The sequence below is a fragment of the Saimiri boliviensis genome, chromosome 1, assembly GCF_048565385.1.
Source record: "Saimiri boliviensis isolate mSaiBol1 chromosome 1, mSaiBol1.pri, whole genome shotgun sequence".
In the NCBI taxonomy this organism is placed as follows: domain Eukaryota; kingdom Metazoa; phylum Chordata; class Mammalia; order Primates; family Cebidae; genus Saimiri; species Saimiri boliviensis.
Genome location: NC_133449.1, coordinates 114,194,467 through 114,216,169, shown reverse-complemented (window position 1 = coordinate 114,216,169; position 21,703 = coordinate 114,194,467). Strand labels below are relative to the sequence as shown.

General features: G+C 44.5%; 1 protein-coding gene across 2 annotated transcripts in view; it reads right to left on the bottom strand.

Moving 5' to 3' along the window:
• Window positions 1-7,707: 7,707 nt before the first annotated feature.
• Window positions 7,708-21,703, bottom strand: part of CSNK2A2 (casein kinase 2 alpha 2) — a 39,232-nt gene continuing 25,236 nt past the window's right edge. The window contains exons 6-12 of one of the 2 annotated variants that reach the window (XM_039479046.2): window positions 18,433-18,516; window positions 17,522-17,632; window positions 17,027-17,128; window positions 16,284-16,384; window positions 15,273-15,421; window positions 13,774-13,867; window positions 7,708-8,154 (exon numbers count right to left, since the gene is read on the bottom strand). In XM_039479046.2, coding sequence (XP_039334980.1) covers window positions 13,791-13,867; window positions 15,273-15,421; window positions 16,284-16,384; window positions 17,027-17,128; window positions 17,522-17,632; window positions 18,433-18,516 — 624 coding nt within the window. In that variant the 3' untranslated portion in view covers window positions 7,708-8,154; window positions 13,774-13,790. Of the gene's footprint in view, window positions 8,155-9,295; window positions 9,513-13,773; window positions 13,868-15,272; window positions 15,422-16,283; window positions 16,385-17,026; window positions 17,129-17,521; window positions 17,633-18,432; window positions 18,517-21,703 lie in introns of those variants that run through there. The other variant, XM_074402254.1, reaches the window with a different exon arrangement.

Below are 21,703 nucleotides of genomic sequence, written 5' to 3'. Positions count from 1 at the left end.
ATCATTTCAAACAGGGACTGTGTACCCATTAAGGAAGTATGACCTTGCTTTTATTTTACTGAGAAAACTGAAGCTTAACAGGGCTTCCATAGGTCTCTTCTACCAAACACACAACCTGGACTTGTACATGTCCAGGTATTACGTTTTCCCTCCCATTACACAGGAGAACCATCTGTGCTATTTAAGGCCAGCCCTGGGCACCAGGTCCCAAAGCCATTGACCCATCACAGATGTTATTCCTGCAACGAAGCGCTCATGCTCCTGCACTATCAATTTTCCTTCTGCAGAGGATCACGTCCATAAGTCTATGAACAGCTGCAATATTCCCATCTAAAAAATCCCCTCCCTTGGGCCTACCTCATTCCCCTTTCAGCTCAATTTCTCTGCTGCCTTTTATAGCAAAGTGTCTCAAAAGAGTTGTCTTATAGTCCCCACTTCTTTTTCTCCTGTCCTCACTTCAATCCATTCCAATCCCACTTCTGCCTCACCACCCTCAAGCTCACAAGTGACCATCATGTTGGCAAACCCAGTGGCCAATTCTCACACCTCATATGACTTGATTTTTTAGCAGCCACTCATTGCTTCCTTCTTCTTGAAACACATTTTCCCCTGACTTCCAGGCACCATACTCTTCTGGTTTTGCCCCCTTTTTTCTTTTCACCAGTCTTTCCTTCTTTATCTTCTTTGCTGGTCCATCCTCACCTCCTCCGTGTCTAAGCTTCACAGGGCTCCAAGTGCCATCTGCAAACTCCATTCTTCCCAAACTCCATTCCCTCAAATATCTGCTAGTCTTATCACTTTAATACCTCTCTCTATATAAGCCGATTCTTTCCACCCATATTCCCAAAGTCTATCTCCAATCCCACTGCCCTGTTGGGGCCCCATTTGCATATATCCAACCATCTACTTGACTTCTCCCCTGGGGGGTCTAATGGGCATTTTGATCTTAACATGGCCCAGACAGAGCTTTACAGTTTGTCCACCCTCTCCCCTCATACACATCCCACACACAGCCCTTTCCCAAGCCTGCTCCTCCCCTAGTCTTGCCCATTTTGGTAAATGACAACTTGATTCTGTGCTCAGACCCAACACCTTGGAGTCAGTTTGAGCTCCACTTTTTACTCACAGCCCACATCAGCAAATTTTATAGCTCTACTTTCAAAATATCTTTCCAATCTAATCACATCCCTACCTTTATGTATACTGCCCTGGTCCAAGCATCAGCCTCTGATAGGGTTTGGATATTTGTCCTCTCCAAATCTCATGTTGAAATGTGATCTTCAGTGGTGGAGCTGGGGCCTGGTGGAAGGTGTTTGGGTCATGGGACAGATCCCTCATTCATGAATAGCTTGGTGCTGTCCTTGTAATGATTTTTTGCTCTGAGTTCATGTGAGATCTGGTTGTTTAAAAGTGTGTGGCACTGGCCGGGCATAGTGGCTCACACCTATAATTCCAGCACTTTGGGAGGCCAAGGTGGGCAGGTCACTTGAGGCCAGAAGTTCAAGACCAGCCTGGCCAACATGGTGAAACCCATCTCTACTAAAAATGCCAAAAATTATCTGGGTGTGATGGTGTGTGCCTGTAGTCCCAGCTACTTGGGAGGCTGAGGCACAAGAATCACTTGAACCCAGGATGTAGAGGTTGCAGTAAGCTGAGGTCATACCACTGCACTCCAGCCTGGGTGATAGACTGAGACCCTGTCTCAAAAAACAAACAAAAAACCACTATGTGGTACTTTCCCCCTTGCTCTCTTGCTCCCTCTCCTGCCATGTGGTGCACCTGGTCCCCTTTGCTTTGTGCCGTGATTGTAAGATTCCTGAGGCCTCACCAGAAGGAGATGCTGGAGCCATGCTGGTACAGCCTGAAGAACTGTGAGCCAATTAAATCACTATTCCTTATAAGTTAACCAGCCTCAGACATATCTTTATAGCAACGTAAGAAGGGCCTAATGCAGCCCCTCTCCCCTGTACACCCAAGACAGCCTCCTCCTGATTGCTGACGGCCACTCTTGCCATCCTGTAGTCCGCCTCCACATGGCAGCCAGAAGGATCCTCTTAGTGGCTCTTTGCTCTAGTAGCTACTCATTTTGCTAAGAATAAAACTCAGGCTCACACCTATAAACCCAGCACTTTGGGAGGCCAAGGTGAGCAGATTGCTTGAGCCGAGGAGCTTGAGACCACCCTGGGCAATATGGCGAGACTCCGTCTCTATAGAAAAATACAAAAATTAGCCAAGCAGCTGAAAGTTTTAAATAAATGTCTGGAACATAGCAGATGGTCAGCAGAAGGTGGCTATTATTGTGTGGTGGTGCATACCTGCAATCCTAGCTACTGGGGAGGCTGAAGCACAAGAGTCTCTTGAACACAGGAGGTGGAGGTTGTAGTGAACCAAGATTGTGCCATTGCACTTTAGCCTGGGTGACAGAGTGAGGAATATGTATATATATAAAATGTGTGTATATAAAATACAAAAAATATTTAAAAATAAGTTTATAGTTTTAAAAATATGTATGTATATGTATATACATGTACATACACACACATACATACATAATAATACACACACACACACACACACACACACACATATATATATACACACACATTTAAAAAAACCTCCTTACTCTAGTCTCCTCCGTCTTGTTCCCTGAAACCGCTTCGGCCTTTGCTCCCACATCCTTCTCCTCACGCGCTCCCGCTCAGTGCTGCCGGGGCCTGCATCCCTCTCTCCCCCGCTCCCCTCTGCCCCTGCCCCTGCCCTGGCTGGTCCTGCCAGTTCCACTGGCTCACTCCTTTCCGCACTCAGCACTCCACTCAGTCACTGTCTGTATTAGCTGCCCAGGGCTGCCATGACAAATGACCACAACCTGAGTATGGTGGCAATTGTCTAAAATAAAAATAAAATTAATTCAAAATAATGTATAAATGTAAAATAACAGTGTAATCTGTCACAGTGCAGGAAGCTAAGAAGTCCAAAATCAAGGTGTTGACCGGGCTGTGCTCCCTCTGAAGGCTCTGGGGCAGGGCCCTTCCTTGCTTCTTCCTGGCTTCTGGGGCCCCCAAGCATTTGCTGGCTTGTGGCAGCGTCATTCCAATCTCTGCCTCCGTCTCCACGTGCTGCCTTATCTCTGTGTCCTCTCGTTATAAGGACACCCAGCATTGGATTTAGGGCACAGCATGAACCTAGCATGACATCACCTTGAGATCTTTGACTAATTATATCTGCAAAACCTTCGTTCCAAATAAGGTCACATTCTGAGGTTCTGGGTGGACATGCATTTGGGGAGATATCACTCAGCCCACAATACGACTTTACTGGAGAGGATGTTTTTGACAACCCAGTCTTAAAAACAGCACCCCCTTGACACCCTACCAACGCTTGTCCTCCCATTACTCGGCCTGAGTTTTTCCTAGCACTCATCACCCCTTGACAGTCTAAATCGTTATTTGCTTATTGTCTGTCTCACCCATCACTCAGTTTTGAGCTTCTGGGAGAAAGAATTAGGTCTGTCTGGCTTATAGATGTATTCCCAGTGCTCAATCCTAGTGCTTGCATTTTTAAGTGGATATGCAGTAGGTTTGTGCTGAATCAGTGAATTGGAATCACAGACTTGGGACTCCTGGCCACTGCAGGCCCAGCACAGGCTCTGTGTCTCCTGGCCTCTGCAGCTCCAGACCCACCCAGTCCATAAAGACCCTCCTCAGTGTGGAATCAGGGCTCACTGAGCCCAGTGGCCGGCCCACAAAAACTCTGTGGTCTCTTAGGGGTTGTATTGTTCTCATAACTTTCTCTCAGTAACTATGCATTTTCCCCAATTCAAATGATAACACGGCTGGGCACAGTGGCTCACACCTGTAATCCCAGCACTTTGGGAGGCCAAAATGGAAGGATTACTTGAGCCCAGGAGTTCGAGACCAGCCTGGTCGATATAATGAAACCTTGTATCTACAAAAAAAAATTTAAAAACTAACCTAGCATGATGGCGCATGCCTCCTATAATCCCAGCTACTCAAGAGACTAAGGTGGAAAGATCACCTGAGCCTGGGAGGTGGAGGTGGTAGTGAGCTGAGACCTTGCCACTGCACTCCATCCTGGATGACAGAGTGAGACTCTGTCTCAAAAAAGAAAAAAAGAAAAGAAACAATAGCCAACAGCACAGACATCTCAATTTGTTCTGTTTACAGAATTTTGAAAATTTTAAAAATCAAGAAAAATAAAGCTAAGCACACTTTCCATTTGATGGGTGCTAAAACTGCTGTGCCCAGATCAACTATAGAGAAAAGCAGAGCTTTCAATGGCAATTAAAAATAAGCGGGACCAAGAACCTGAAGCATTTCTTCAAAAAACTGTAACAGGAGATGACATATGGGTTCACCAGTACGATCCTGATGACAGAACACAAAGCAGTAGCTACCCAGAGGTGAAAGTGGTCTGGCCAAAGCAAAAGTAGACCAGTCAAAGGTCATGGCAATGGCTTTTTGGGATGCTCAAAGCAAAGGGAGCGAAAGAATGATAACATTTGCTTCCTATGGGAGTGTTTTGAGTAAGTTACCCAGAGCTTTAGCAGAAAAATGCCTGGGAAAGTTTCACTAGAGACTCCTTCTCCACCACAATGCACCTGCTCACTCATGAAAAACACGGGCAATTTTGCAAGACTTATACAACAAGAAGTCATTAGATATCTACCTTACAGTCCTAGTTTAGCTCCTTCTGGCTCTTTTTGTTTCCTAATCTGACAAACTCTTTAAAGGGCACCCATATTTCTTCAGTTAATAATGCGGCTGGTGTGGTGGCTCATACCTGTAATCCTAGCACTTTGGGAGGCTGAAGCAGGTGGATCACTTGATGTCAGGTGTTTGAGACCAGCCTGGCCAACATGGTGAAACTCTGTCTCTACTAAAAATACAAAAATTAGCTGGGCGTGGTGGCCCGCACCTGTAATCCCAGCTATTTGGGAGGCTGAGGCAGGAGAATTGCTTGGGTGGTAGAGGTTGCAGTGAGCCAAAATCATGCTAGTCCACTCCAGCCTGGGCAATAGACTGTGACTCTATCTCAATAAATAAATAAATAAATAATGCAAGACTGCATTGGCATAGGTAAATTCCCAGGACCTTGAGGTGTTTTTTTGTTTTTGTTTTTTGACAGAGTCTCGCTGTTTCACCCAAGCTGGAGTGCAGTGGCGCGATCTCGACTCACTGCAACCTCTGATACTTAGATTCTAACACTGCAACCTCTGCCTCCCAGGTTCAGGCGATTCTCCTGCCTCAGCCTCCTGAGTAACTGGGATTACAGGTGTGTGCCACCACACCCGGCTAATTTTTTTGTATTTTTAGTAGAGGCGGGGTTTCACCATACTGGCCAGGCTGGTCTCGAACTCCTGACCTCAAGTAATTCGCCCGCCTCAGCCTCCCAAAGTGCTGGGATTACAGACGGAGGTTGCAGTGAATCATACTAAGTGCATAGGAAAAAAATGGGCAGATATACACAAAATTTAATGGTAGTTACCTCTAAGGGAGGAAGAGGCTTTCATGCGAGCTTGTTGTTTGTGTGTTGTGTGTGTGTGTGTGTTATGCGGCTGGGGGCAGGGGCTTTCATTATTTACTTCTCTGTAAGCATTTGAATTTTTTACCACCGGCAAATATTACTTTCGTAATCAGGAAAATGCAATCAATATTGTTTAGAACACAACCAGGACCACTGGGAGATGAGAGCTGATGTTCTGAATCTCCAAGCACGTTGAGGAGGAGCTGAAGATGGTTTTCATGTTAGTGGGTGTTAGGGCATGTCCCTGCTTTCAAAAGTCAAAACAACCTATTCAAAATCACCTCCTTTTCCTTCTTTCTACAACCACACGCTCTCCACCCAACTGCAATTATCCATAAAACTCAAAGTTATTTGATATGCTTCAGAGGTTTCAGGTTTTTAGAGGAAAACATGATTTTCACACTTAAAGAGAGCCCTGGTTGAGGGGGGAAATTGGAGGAGGAAGCTATGGTTCCCAGTTCTACATGACTTGCAAGCCAATCAAATGATTCTGTTCGAATCATTTTTGACTGGCACAGAATGGACCCTTCATGTCCAGAAAAGACCTCAGATGGCAGCAAGTTGTGCTCTGTAGCAGAGATAAACGTGCATGCATTAAGCATGTTCACAGGACATGCTCATTATAACAAGGTATTTTGATGCCATCCCAGAGATCTGGGAGACTAACAGAAATTTGCACAGCCTTGAATCACAAAGGGCCCCATGAGCAAGACAGCTTGAGAAAATTAGGCCAGTGATGGAGCTGGAAAGCACCAAGTCTATCTGCTTGGTGTCCTACTGGTGGGGCCTGTGGGTCGTCACCTGCTGGCGTCCAGGGGGCATGCACAGTTTCAAGCTCCCACACCTGAGCAGCAGCTTAGATACCACAGAAGCTGGTCCAAAGGACACCAGGATGCTGTGGCTGCCCTGAAAGTGGCCTCTTTGCTTTCCTTTAGTCACTTTGAAAACTGTGAACATCCACACTTGGTTTCCACCGTGGGCCAGAACTAGCCACAGAGGAGAATGTTGCGTGGACCACGTTGCTTTTGTGGAGACCTAGCTGGTGTGCCATGCAGTCGCTTGGGTGTCTAGATCTGCCCACAGCTTCTGTTGTCCTACAAGCAGTGAGAGGACATGGACCAGCAGCCAGGACAAGGTCATGGCCATTGCTTTCACCTGCCCTGGCACTGCTGTCTTCAGCTGAGGACCATGGGAGCCAATGAAGGCTCATTTATAGCACTGGGTTTCTCTCATTTAACAAATACAACCAGTGCTTCTGTTCTAGCTCTGTATCTGCGTGTCCACTTTTCCTTCCAGTTCATGGGTGCTTCAGAATGTGTGGTCACAAGCAGCTCTCATATCAGAGACCCTGACCTCTCTCCTGCCTCAGGACAGCAGACTCAACCAGCCTCCAAGATGAGGCCTTTCTTCAGCTGGGGGGACAGGATTGAGATGGAATGAAATGTGGAGACGGGAACAAAGGGGCAGCCAAGAAAGGGCCAAGGCATCTTCCTAAATTCACATGAGGCGACATTTACCCACCACCTACCATGCTAGGTGACTCTCCTGATTTGAAGGTGAGGCCAGGGGAGGATGCTGGCCAGTGGGAATGTGTTCAAGGCAAGGCCCAGCTTTCCTGGCTCAGAGTCTACTTGAACAATCCATGGTTATTCCCATTCCTAGGACTGGTTCACTGTGTACCACTTAACACCACTCAGCTCTGGAAGAGAGTCCTTAACAAATGGGCCCTCCTTGGCTGAGTGTGGTGGCTCACACCTCTATGTAGTCCCAGCACTTTAGGGGGACGAGGAGAGAGGATCGCTTGAGTCAGGAGTTTGAATCACTCTGGGCAACATGGTGATACCATTTCTACAAGAAAACTTAAGAAAACTCGTCAGATGTGGTGGCATGCACCTGTAATCCCAGCTACTCAGGAGGCTGAAGCAGGGAGCTCACAAGAGGCCAGGAGGTCGAGGCTGTAGTGAGCTATGGTTGTGCCACTGCACTCCAGCCTCCATCATAGAGCAAGAACCCATCTCAAAACAAAAATGAAAACTGGCCTGCCTTGCCCCAGGGACCTCTCCTGCTTCATCTGGTTAGAACCTGGCATGAATGCGCTTTTGGCTCGTCCTGTGTCACAGGTCCCGGTTGATGGCCCTTTCCATACTGAAAACTCTCCATGCATTTCTTTTAAAACCTTTTATTCAATAATATATACTTTTAAAATAATAATATGTAACTGCCGCCATGCCACGTACTGCCCCTGTCCCCCCACTGTGGAGTCTGTGGTCAGCTAGTTAGCGTGGTTTGCTGGAAAAACAGGCGGCCACGGGATGAGCTGAGGGGCTTGGGGAGCAACAGTAACCAACAACATTCTGCATACCCTTCACATTCCCCATGCTTTCTGGGTTGGGAAGAAGTCAACAGGAAGCCAAAGGCCAGTGAGCCTTTTACATTCGGAAGTGAGGTCTGATATACGGTGGTGGGCTGCCCTTCGCTTGGTCTAGTTCGTGCTTGCCAAACCTGCCACCGTTTTGTGTCTGCTCACGGAACGTGATCTCTCTATACGCGTTAAGACGTTTGATTTGGTTCTTGTTCTGCTTATGGAAAAGTGGGAGAACCGCAACAGACCTGGGGAAAGAGACGGGAGGAGGGAAAGATGGCATTAATCAACCTGAGCAGGCAAGGGAGGCCTCCACCTGTGGGAGGAGGGCCTGTGCTAGAATGCAAGCTTGGCTTTCCCATGCCACTTGGTGAACCCTGCAAGAGCTTGCTTTGAGTTCAGGTTTCCAACAGTACCCTCTGCCTTCTTCTTCCGATCACAGCCTTCTGTGGTCTCTAGCACAGCTTTGTCACAGGAAGGGTGCTCTGGGCACGTGTTGTGACCCAGTCTCCTACCCCACCCCACCCCATCCCTTGAGTCCAGGGCACTAATGGAGAAGCCTCGGACTCTTGACCATTCTGTACCAGTCAAGCTACAAGTTCAGCAATCAGCTCTAGGTCGCCCTCAGACCTGACCTGATTATTTGAGGTGTTTTGGGACTAAGAAGGGGTCTGTATTTACTCAGAAAAAGGGCTGAGTCCACTAATAAAGAGCAGTAAGTGAGCTCAAATATTTTTAACTCTCCCCTGGAAACAGCTAGCTGCCTGGCATGGCCTGAAAACCTCATTTCTCCTTCCATGTCCAGCATAGCGAGTGGGTGGTGAGACGCCAGCAGTGGGATTCTAGCAGCAGTGCCTCCCAGAACAGCACTACAGTACTGAGAAACGAATAGACACCTGGGAAGCTGTCACACACACAGCATCATTTCATGAACTTTCTTTGGGTAAAGGAAGGGTTCCACTGCGTAGTATTTGAAAACGGCTGTGTGGTGCATAAGGTTAAGAAATGACTGTATTTGCCTTCAAGCACTTCAGCTGATTCCAAGCACCCAACTCCACAGAGGCTCAGTGAGGAGAAAGCACACTAATTAAAGACCCCACCATCTTACAAACAATAGCATGTGCTGCCAGGAATGGGGCTAGGGAGGGAATTTCACAAATGCAGAACACTTGGCCACAAGGTTAAAGTCATGCACTGAAACAGTCAATCCCAAGAAGCAGGTGTCTGAGTGGCCTGACTCAGAGGCAAGTACATAAAAATGGAATACTCCCACCAGGACACTCTAGTCCCACTTCTGCTAAAGGAAAGTCTTCATACCAAGGTGTAACATACATCTTTGCCTTTCAAAGTTTACCCCTCCCCTCTCCCCAAAGAGACAGGAAATACAAGTTAAGGTCCTCATAGCAATGGTTTGTCTTCCACTTGGGAAGGCTGGTTATTGTCAACATTTTTATTTAAGAAAACAGGATTTAACATGGCATTTTTCTTCCCTCTAAGGGCAGCAGCACATAAATCATACATCAGTCATCCAGTGATACAAAGAGGTGGCCAATTGTGTCTGAAGTAGTCACTTGTAAAGGATCACAACCCAGGCAGTGTTGCTTTTCTGCAAACAGAAGGAAACAGAAGGCTCCATGGTCCTTGAAGATTATCCAAGTTTTCCACTAGTTGTCAAGATTTCTGTCCCAACCTCTTAGTCACCATTTACAGCAAGAAGAGCCAGCAAGTGAAAAACTGTTAATTTATTGATTCAAAGTTGTTTTCTTTTTTTTTCTTAAAAAAAAAAAAAAAAAAAAAACAATCCCCAATACATGCAGTTCAGGGTTAAGTATCACATTTGTAGCACATTGTTGAGTCTCGACACGAAAATATGCATCACCTGTATAATCCCATCACATATTTTTCCAGCCTCTACAATATCTAGTTTGGGGTGTTTTCATTTACACATCCACATAGCTCAGAAGCATGTTATTACTGGTTGATCTGGCCCCATGCTTCGCTGCCACGTCCCCTGCCCTGGTCTCCACCTTGGGGTTAGTTTTTCCTAAAGGCAGGATGTTACTCAGTCTTAATTTATTAAGGTCAGTGACAAACTTTGGCTTCTTGTGTGCTCATGTGGTCCCTGCTTTTGCTTTCGGAAGGGTTTATATTGAAACGACCGTGACTCTGATCAATTAATATCCCATCATTTATTTGTAGGAAGTAAGTTTGCTTGTTCCTGTGGGTGCTCACACAGCAACACAGGTTCCTAATCATTTAATCTGAACTGGCATTAAAGGAAACTGTTAACCGGGCTCTTAGATCTATTTCAATTCATATAAAAAAATTCTTCCAATTGTTGCTTGTGTCTCAAAGTAGTTCTGCTTCCATCCTTATCAACAGAGCACCTGGGAGAACCTAAGTCATTTCCCTGAGTAGGCACAGACCGTGAGCCCCACGGCACCCAGCTCTCTCTGGGACTCAGCACCTGACTCGAGAGCACCACCTTTCAGTCCACTGGGACCAATCCAGGGGGCAGCAACCTCCCCAGGGTGCATTCCAGAACATAAACTTGGTAGCCTCTAATTGATCTCCTTAAGAAGTCCATTTCCTCCTCAAGAGCTACCTTTAGATGGTTTTTCTTATTGGTCCCTTTTCTTTTAACAGTCCCTCCCCTAGCCACTCTCTCCAAGTCCCCAAGGATTACGAGTTCATCTGTCTCCTCTATCAGTCTGAGAGCACCTTCCTCTCTGCAAGGGAACACATTTGCCTTAAACCTTGTGAGCGGTGACAAGTTACAGAATGTCTGGGAGGAGGCCAGCTGAGTGACTGGTGTTGAGTGCCTCACTGAACAACACTGGCGCTTCTCTAGTTGGTGAAAGGCCCAGGAAAACTTGGTCTGCATCATACACTCAATGGCTTCTACCCAGCCACCTACCCTGCCTACAGGGACAGGATGAAAGCAAGGCCAGCTGACAGCATCCAGGGGAGGGTGAACTGCCACCACACCAGAGATGCAAATATGACTCAGCACTTCATGAGTTCTGCTCTCACCATGAGATTTCTCAGCAGAAGCAAAGCTTGCAGTTAGGCTCACTTGTAGCCAACAAATGACATATCCATCTGGATTTGGCATAGGAACCTTTGTTCTCACCATACCAGGTCTATGTTCTTGAACATAGGCAGTACCTGAGATGATAGTATAACACTACCCTGTTCCCCACATTTTTTGCTTTTCTTTAGGAAATAATTAAGTCCTTATCATAGGCACTTTTAACCTGTTTAAGATAATGATGCAAACAAATGAAAAGTACTGAGATGAGTTTAAGAAAGAATATGCTAACTGAAAAGGATACTGGGTACATATATTTACCATGATTTAGTCTAAATATTAGACACACACACACACACAGACAGACAGATACACACGCACACACCCCTTTTGGAACTCTCCAAGACCATCTCCGAACCTAGGTAAATAGTCTTAAAATTTCAGGGGAGCTAGGTTTGGAAACAAAAATGGTTTTTGGAGACAGGAAAAGAAGACAGCCTGAAACTGGACTCACTTCAGTTTGGGAAAGAATGGCCTAGGTGTCCAGACCAGACCCAGGAAGGGGTGAGCATTTCAAGCCCAGTTATGTTCTAAGTCTAAGGCATGAAGAGAAGTAAAAGTATAGGTGCTGGAAAAGCAAGCTGTGTGCTTACAAGGAAGAATGTCTGTGTCAAAGCTGCAATTACAAAACCCTAGGACAAGGCAGGCAGGCTGTGTCTGCACCTACATCATGGTCAGAGAGACAGGCAGAGGGCAATCACCTGACTCTTCTCCTCCAGGTACTTTTATTACCTCTGGGGAACCCAAGAGAAAGGAATAGGGTTACCGCTTCACCAAGACCCTCCAGTAGGCTCCTCTTGCCTGGTCCGGACAGGCAACTTGAAGAAAAAAAAAAAAAAAAAAAAAAAGGGAGGGCTGAGGAGTTGGTGATAACGGAGATTGGAGGGGGAGCAGGAAAGACACGCAGTGGCACATCTCCCTGACAATATCCAATGCTTCAGGATTGCCTATAAGGGCACATTAGAAGGCTTCTGATAATCCAAAACACTGAGTTTTGCTGCCTGACCTATCAATATAGGCAAGAGCTCACATCTTGCTTTTAACTTTCAGGTAGAACAAATGTTTACATTAATATACAGAATGTGCAATGCAAGCAGGCAGCATTGGTATGAGGACCTTAACTGAATGCATTTCTTGGCTTTGGGATCTTATTTTTTATTTTTTTACTCTATAACCTCAACTCTATAATAAGAGAAGAGTTTCATTTGTATTTTAAGTTCCCACAGACCAAACGACAAAAATAGAATCTACATTTAGAGATAGGACCTGCTACCAATACCAATAAGATTTTATTGGAATATGGAATGTAAACAAATGTTTCAAACAAACAATCTAACCTTATAAAAATGTATGGCATTATTAAATAGTTAATAAAGAAATCCTAAAGGGTGATGTGGTAGACACCTCTAGTTCTAGCCTAGGTATGTGAAGTCCCCAGAGCTGTGGCATGGCCCTGCAGCTGGGGTGAGGGGACTGCCTAGAAACCATGTTGGTGCTGAGTCCCCAAAATGAAATCAGCCCTATTTCTGTTAAATTCTAGCTTTCTCTGCTAACATGAAGGTTGGCACAATGGGTCCAACACTTGCTCCAGGAGCACCACTTTCTTCCCCAAGCCCCTTGTATATTCGTCTCAGTTGCTTATCAGATGACCCTGCCCACACAACTCTAATACCTGCATGCAAGACAGACTTATCTTTGCCATCACATAAATGTGTCACATATCAGAACTTACAAATGCATATTACCCTGATTACAGTGGGAAACTGTATCTCATGGGAATAAAAGGAAGTGGGAGAAAGTTGTTTTTTTCGGTCTTTTGTGAAAAAATTCTAATGGGATGTTTTCCTACCTCACCTTGCCTGAAGACTGACTTTCCAGCTTTAGTTATGGTTGCGAACAAAAAGGTCTCTGTTTCAGAGAGGTGCATTAAAAAAGGTGCACACATAGGGATGTGCTGGGAAGTGGTGAAGTTCTCCTCACAAGGCTGCCAAAAAAAAAAAAAAAAGAAAAAGCAACAAAAAACCAGCAACAGGATTTTATGGTTAGGCAAATCAACAAAGGTTATGGTGAGCTCCAAGTTATGCACTTAGCATGGAACTTTTGATGGCACTGATGGACCAGTTCATGGCATTGCAAGGTTTCATGATCCCTCCTGACATCAAAGAGGACTCTTGTGAAGGTGACTGCAGTTTGCTCCCAAATGAATCCACTTGGAGGAAAACTGCAGGGATGAGGTACATTTCCTGGAGAGCTCATGTCATAAAAAAATACATAAAACATGGATTTGTAAAGAGCTTAAAAAAAAATACTGTCACTGTTTTAATATCTCCTTTTCATAAATGAGGCTGGTGTGTCAGTATAGACTGCTGACATTTCGCTAAAACTTGAGCCTGAATTTCACCAAAGGAAACCCAGACCACAATGGAATAGATAGGAAGTCAGACATTCAGAGCTTGTTGACTGAATGGGTTAATTCAACAGTGGTGCCCTGTTAAACAAAGGTAAATGTACAACAACTCCGAGTCTCTATCTCCCATGCATTCCAGAGGCAGAGCTCCTTTAGATCCTGAACTAGGTGCATCCCCATGCTGCCACAGTGACAGCTCCCTGGAGACTAGCACTGGGGAGTTTCTTGCTTTTTGACAGACTTTTAGGTCTTTACTCTTCTTTGCATTTAGAAGGAATGATTAGAATTTCTTTTTATCACACTGTAGTTTTCCTTCAAGGTTTGTGTTTGGTTGGTTGGTTTTATTGGCAAGCATCAATGCTGCATTACCCGTCGCTTTCCAGTCTTCATCGTGCTGCCGTGAGACCACTGGAAAGCACAGCATTGTCTGCACAAGGCTGGGACTGCTCCTTCACCACAGGGTCTGCAAGAAAGCAGGAGGAAAGTCAGGCAATCAGGGTGAGGAGTGCTGAGAGAAGCCCAAGGCGAATCCACACTTTCGACTGAGAGACAGATTGATAGGCAAGCCAGGGTCAGAGGGCAACAGAGGAGCCAGAAATCACAAAATTCCGGCCGTATAAAAACCAAACACTGAAAAATAACCAGCAACTGTCATTGCCATCAGGTCTTATACTTCCTCAGAGTAGGAACTCAACTGCTAAGAGGCATAGAAACCCTAATTGCCCACTGTTCAACATTTCTACTAGTTTTATTTTCTTTGAATACTAACATCATCTCTAACCCCTAATTTCTTCAAAGCATGTAGAGTAATAAGCACTTTAAGGGAAAGGTGAGTAAAAGAGCCATTAGAAGACCAATCCGTTTTAAGCAACAGTGCTTTGAAATTTTTCAAATTGAAGTATGACATGTATTCAGAAAAGCAGAACGATCATGAATTACATGTCATAAACATTAGTAATCCTAATTTGACCTAACTCAAAGGGTAAAAACAGCTTTCTGAGCCAGATACTGGAGAGGGGACATCTCAGTACTCTGGGGCTGAGGTCTAGAAGGCTGAAGGCTTTTAAATTTGCTGTCTCCCTTATGCATATGGGCCACAGGTTCAAGACTACAGTGATACATTCTTCAAGCAAAAATTTAATCTCCAGAGGAAAAAAAAGGAGAGGGAAAGACAGCATATTGATCAAGCCAGAGACAACAACTTTAAGGGTTAAACATTTCCATCTTGATTCAGAAAGTGAGCTGAGGTTAAGTCTCAACCTCCCTGCTCCCCAGGAAGGAGACTGGTAATAGCAGGAAGTTTATTTGAAACACATGTTATCAGTGGGGAGGATCATACACATGCAGAACAATAAGGAACCATGCAAACTGAATGTGTACACACTGCTAAGTGAGCAGTTCAGTCAGGATTTCAGTGAAATCTCTCCATCTATTTTCCTTTCCTCAAATTCCTTTTATCCATCCATCTATTCATCTCCTTCTTTCAAAATATATAATGGTTATCTTACTACCTTTAACTAAGTACTGGTTTTCTGAGGGGAGAAATAATCTTCAATTAGGTTTCCACATAAATGTATATATATTTAAGAGCAAATCTTAGATACTTGTGATCTATGAATTCAGGGTGACAGGAAGTAGTCAAACAGCCTGAACTCAAGGGAGATCCAACCAGTGAATACTCAAACACCTCTGGTGATCAAGAAACTGATTGCAAAGTTGTCTCAATCATCTACAATTAATGAGGCCAAATTCTAGGAATAATCTAATTCAAATACCCTAGAATTCTCCTAACTGGTCTCAAAGAGAAAGAGTGGAAGATGTGTTCTCTTTAATGAATCACCCCCTGAACACAGTCCCTGGAGACTCACAGAAGTAAGGGTGCTCCATGGCCTCTTTGGCAGTCAGTCTCTGTTGATGGTCGTATCGCAGAAGTTTGTCCAGAAGATCTAGTGCCTCAGGGCTGACAAGATGTCTGTTCTCACTATGGATAAAGTTTTCCCAGCGTTTCCTTGAATGTCTGAGAAGAAAAATGAAGCATTAGTCATCTGAGACTAAACAAGAATCCTTATCTCCTAGGGCTAAAGCCAACAAAACCTTAGAATAATGCACTGATTATAAGCTTGTGAAATCTCTAACTGGTACTTGACCTACTGCCCCATAGTTACAGCATAACATCCAGAAACACAATGGTGCTCCCCGATTAGATAAACAGAAATAGGTAAAACTTCTAAATCTGATTTAGAGTACATGGAACCTCTCTAATTTAGTTTGTATGCTGTAGGCTCTTAAAGTCAATTCTGGGTGGCATGCAGAAGAGTGAGTAATTTTTATTGGTCAGCAGATATATTTCCCAGGGCTAGCCTCAGACACAGGGAGGTTCCATAAAATACTGCTTGAAAACTATTAACAAAACATTTATTTTTCAATATTATTGCACTGTACCTGAAAACTCAATGCGCTTTAAAATTTGCTATCGTATAGAAAATCCTTTACAGAGAACAGAAGAAATTATAAGTCTCCTCATCTTGAAGAGGTATGAAGTAAAAAAAATTTAAAAACAAACTAAGGCTCTTATTTGAATCACCACTCTCCAAGTTTGGCCATTAAAAAGCACATGCAGTACCAGAACACTTTTTTTCTGTAACATTATTTTTCTTTTCCCTTTTCTATTGACAAACAGGTTACCTCTCAGAGAAGTAAAATGATTAAAAGATGTAAGTAAAGCCCAAATATCTAAAATAAGTTAAAGAAAATATGCATAGGAAAAAAGATGGCTATTTCCATTTTACTATAATTAGAACAGGAAAAGAAAGTGACTTTGGCTAACCTTTCCACTTCTGAAATGGGGTAAGGGAAAGCACTCTCTCTCTCTTACTTACTGTCCCAGGATATCGTTGAAGTGTGGATCTAGGTCTATGTGATACTTCTTCAGATACCCATACAGCTCCTCTGTACCCAGAACCTTGGCAATGCGAACAAGCTGTAACACAAAACAAACTGACCAAATCACTGAGCACAGAACTCACTGTGAGCCCATGAGGACGCTGTACCAAGGAATCAGAAGACTTCCACACCACTTAATTTGCAGGGACCAGATACAAATCCGAGTCCAGGGCAGGCAGACAGACCCAAGGACAAGAAGTTCACATGAATGCAAATTTCCAAACTGCCTTTAAAATAACACAACTTCAGGGGGATGGAGGCAGCAAACCACATGGCCATGTATGTACCTATGCAACAATCCTGCATGTTCTGCACATGTACCCCAGAACCTAAAGTGCAATAAAATAAAAATAACACAACTTATGATGATAAATCTTCTAGAGGTGGACTAGTACAGGTGCATCAAAATCCCATGACTAAAATCTAGTTTCATTAGACAAGGAGGTGCCTGACTTCTTCACAGAATCACTCTGGAAGTTTGGCATAGATAGCATTATCTGCCTCTACTTCTGGGGACCTGATAAACTGACAAAATTCTATGCAATCTTTAGCTTGAAGAAAAGCTCCTATGCAGACACTGAAAGATGATTAGTGGCTCAAGCATAGTATTCCTATCTAAGGATGCTATTTGCTTGGTATTCACCCCCAAACAAACAAGAACCAGATAGTGTTTGCTCACCTGGTCATAGTTGTCCTGTCCATGGAAGAAGGGTTCCCTTCGAAAGATCATGCTTGCTAACATGCAGCCCAAACTCCACATGTCCAAGCTATAATCATACATCTGAGAAGAAAAGGACAATCCATCCGCCAAGGGTATTAGAAATCAATTTTTCTGATAAAAAACTTCTTTTTTAGACAAGATTGGGCATGTTCATGATGGTATGGCCATAGCTAATTTCTTTCTTAAAAAAAAAAAAAAAAAAAAAAATTAAACTTCCTGGCTCCTAGAACTGATCTGAATTTCTAGTCTTCATTTGACCTTTGCAGATATTTTAGATTTAAAAACTTCTCTGCTCCCCAAAAAACAACTAGCTGAGAAAAAACTAAAATTAGCATTTCGGGGTAAAATAATGGCTGGGTTTTGAGTGTATCCAAACTGACTAGATAAACAGCAAACCAGAAAAAGCCCTAAGCAAGTATAAATAACCCAGAGCAGCTCTGCTAACAAGTTTACCTGATAGTCCACAAGGAGTTCTGGTCCCTTGAAGTACCTTGAGGCTACACGAACATTGTACTCCTGAGCGGGATGATAGAATTCTGCCAGACCCCAATCTATCAGTCGCAGCTACAAATAGGACAGAAAAAAACATGTGAAAGGAGTGTTTCTAGATGCCTATGCCTTACAAGGCCAGATCACATTAGGTAACAATTCTTTGGCCACACAAAAAATGTGAGCAGGTGCGCTGGCTTAAAAATTACACTTTCAGCAACTGTTTAAGAGGTCATTTTTAGAGCAGAGCACTTGAAATGCTTTTTAAAAAATTTTAAATTATCCTGGCCCATCACTCTCTAGATCACAACAGAGCTCACCCTTTTTTTTCTGCCTCCATTCAGAAACTGTAGGCAGTTACACATGGTAACATTCTCCCATCATTCACAGCTTTCATTAAAAGCTCCAGGCGTCAGTGAAAGGGCTGGGGACACATGTCTCACTCCAGGATTGAAGCACTGCTCTAGTGATGTATTCATCTAATACTAGATGATCCATTTACTCACTGATTAGGGCCAACCAGAGTTGGATATTAAAAATAGGAGAGGCCCAAGTGTACTCTTAAGGCCAGGCAGGTTGGTCTGCGGGTCATCAAGAAATGAAGCAGAAACCACCAGCTGTAATTTCTTTATGAGGCCCTCCAGAAAACTATGACCAAAATGAAACCAGTGACTATAGTTAAACTGTCTACTTTCCTTGTGTACTATGCTACTATACAAAGTAGAAATCAGCAATGGAGATGGGAGAAATCACAGTAATGAAAGTCTGCCAAAAAACCCGCCATGGGTCTACAGAAACCATCACGGCACTGGACAGTTTTTCCATCTACGCAAAGCCTTTTAATCAAGCTTGCTGCTACCTGGCTGTAATGGTACCTTTTTCTGTTGGTGATCTATCATGACATTGTGAGGTTTCACATCCCTGTGCATGATTCCCTTGCTGTGGCAGTAATCCAGAGCCTATTAGGTAAGAAAGCACAGAGAAAAGTAAGCAAACCCTCTACCATCCCCCAACGCAGCCATAGTCTTATTGTGACACCTTGACTTGAATACAGTCCCCCAAGGGGCAGCTTGCTGCCTGTAATGAAAAGAGAAAAAAACGTGCTTCAGAAGGCACCCCTTTCTCTCTGTGCACACTACAGCTGGTAGAAAGGAGCTATGAAGGGAATGGCAAGGGCTAAGAATGAGGCCAGGCACAGTGACTCATGCCTGTAATCCCAGCACTTTGGGAGGCTGAGGCGGGTGGATCACTTGAGGTCAGGAGTTTGAGACTAGCCTTGGGTAACGTGGCTCTATTAAAAATACACGCCAGGCATGGTGGTACATGCCTGTAATCCCAGCTACTGGGGTGGCTGAGGCAGAACTGCTTGAACGCGGGAGGCGGAGGCTGCAATGAGGCAAGATGGCACCACTGCACTCCAGCATAGGCAAAAAAGGCCAGGAGGGAGTGGGGGGTTGGAGAGATGATAAACCAGATTTGGGAACCTCACTGGAGTCACCTCCCACAGTGGTTCAAGGGACAGACCAGCATCTATGTGGACATGAATAATCTTTCAACATGGCTTATCTTGTACACAAGTGTCCCACATGGGTTTTCTTTTTCTTTTTCTTTTTCTTTTTTTTTTTTTTTGAGGCGGAGTTTCGCTTGTTACCCAGGCTGGAGTGTAATGGTGCGATCTCGGCTCACCGCAACCTCCGCCTCCCGGGTTCAGGCAATTCTCCTGCCTCAGCCTCCTGAGTAGCTGGGATCACAGGCACGCGCCACCATGCCCAGCTAATTTTTTGTATTTTTAGTAGAGACGGGGTTTCACCTTGTTGACCAGGATGGTCTCGATCTCTTGACCTCATGATGCATCCGCCTCGGCCTCCCAAAGTGCTGGGATTACAGGCTTGAGCCACCGCGCCCGGCCTCCCACATGGGTTTTCTAGATGACCAAATGTTAGTATTTTCCTTAAATATAATCACTGAGCCAGCTGGCCTTTAAGAATTATCATCACGCCAGGCATGGTGGCTCATGCCTGTAATCCCAGCACTTTGGGAGGCTGAGGCAGGCAGCTCACTTCAGGTCAGGAGACCAGACCAGCCTGGCCAGCATGGCGAAACCCCGTCTCTACTCAAAGTACAAAAAATTTAGTCAGGCGAGGTGGTGGACACCTGTAGTCCCAGCTACTTGTGGAGCTGAGGCACGAGAACTGCTTGAACCGGGGAGGTGGAGGTTGCAGTGAGCTGAGATGGCACCATTGCACTCTAGCCTAGGCAACAGAGTGAGACTCTGTCTCAAAAAAAAAAAAAAAAAAGAAAGAAAAAAGAATTAACATTACATTATTTCTCCAAGGGAAAAAATTGCTTTGTATAAGACAATTGACATATAGGTAAGATTTTAAGTATATAATGGTTTTACATAAATTTAAAGAGTTGTGCAACCATTACTGCAATCCAGTTTTAGAACATCTCCATCACCCCTAAAATTTCTCTTGAGCCTGTCTGTAGTCAATCTCCTCTCCTAACTACTCCCAACCCCCTCCATGCCCTGCTCCCAGCCACTGACCTGCTATTTGCTGGTATAGGTTTGCCTTTTCTGGACATTCATAAATGAAATCATACATGTATAGTGCTTTGTCTACTTTCTTTCATTCAGCATACTGTTTCTGAGATTCATCCAAGTTGTTTTCCTTGCTGAGTAGTATTCCACTACTAGCTGATGGACATTTGGGTTGTTTCCACTCATGCTTTCATTTCCCCTAGGGGTGGAAGTGCTGGGTTGTATGCCAAGTTCAACTTTTTTTTTTTGACCAAATTTTCACTCTTGAATGCAACGACACGATCTTGGCTCACTGCAACATCCACCTCCCAGGTTCAAGTGATTCTCCTGTCTCAGCCTCCCAAGTAGCTGGGATTATAAGCATGCTCCACCATGCCCAGCTAATTTTGTATTTTTAGTAGAGACAGGATTTCTCCATGTTAATCAGGCTGGTCTCGAACCCCCGACCTCAGGTGATCCACCCGCCTTGGCTCCCAAAGTGCTGGGATTACAGGTGTGAGCCACCACACCCAGCCTAGGCCTATGTTTAACTTTTTAAGAAACTGCCTAATTATCTTCCAAAGTGACTGCATCACTTTTACTCCCACCAGCAACCTGACAGGTGTTGACGAGAATGTGGAGAAACTTAAACCCTCAGGCTGCTGGATGAGTACACAAGCCAGGGAAAGAGTCCTAGGATTAGCATTCCAGGAATAAGCTCCCCTAATCTGTGCTTTTTCCGTAAACCAAAAGAGTACAATACAATATATGATGCTTGTTATTTGAAGATCAAGAATAGGCACTACTAAACTATGGGGATAGAGATAAGAATATAATCTTCAGAGGAGGAGACACTAAAGAGAACACGAGAGAGCCCTGCAGGCTGGTACAGAATTCTCTACCAGCCCTGTGCAACAGGACTTTCTGCAGTGATGGAAATATTCTATTCCTGCACTGTGTGATATGGCAGCCACTAGCCACATGAGGCCACTGAGGACCTGAAATGTGGCTAGTTTGACGAGGGAAATAAGTTTTATTACTTTATTTTAGTTTTTTGGACAGGGCCTTGCTCTGCCGTCCAGGCTACACTGTAGTGGCACAATCTCAGCTCACTGCAACCTCTGCCTCACAGGCTCAAGTGGATCCTCTTACCTCCTGAGTAGCTGGGACCATAGGCATGCACCACACCTGGCTAATTTTTACATACATATTTTTTGTAGAGATGGGGCTTCACCATGTTTCCCAGGCTGGTCTCGAACTCCTGAGCTCAAGCAATCCACCTGCCTTGGCCTCCCTTACTGCTGGGATTTACAGGCGTGATCCACCAAGTCCAGCCAGGAACTAAATTTTAAATTTTACTTAATTGAAATAGCTACCTATGGGCGGTGGCTACTAACTATACTGGATAGCATCATCCTGTGTAAATCTGTGTGAGAGTTGGACATACACAAACATCCAAAAGACTGTACATTTAAGATTTATTTACTTCACTTACATTCTACTTCAGTTTTTTCCCTCTGTTTTCCAAAGTGACTTCGTGGCAGTGCTTTATGAAACCAGGGGTCCTGGGGGCAGACCTCCCTGAATCTGAATCAGATCAGGTAGCACAACAAACCCTCAGTGAG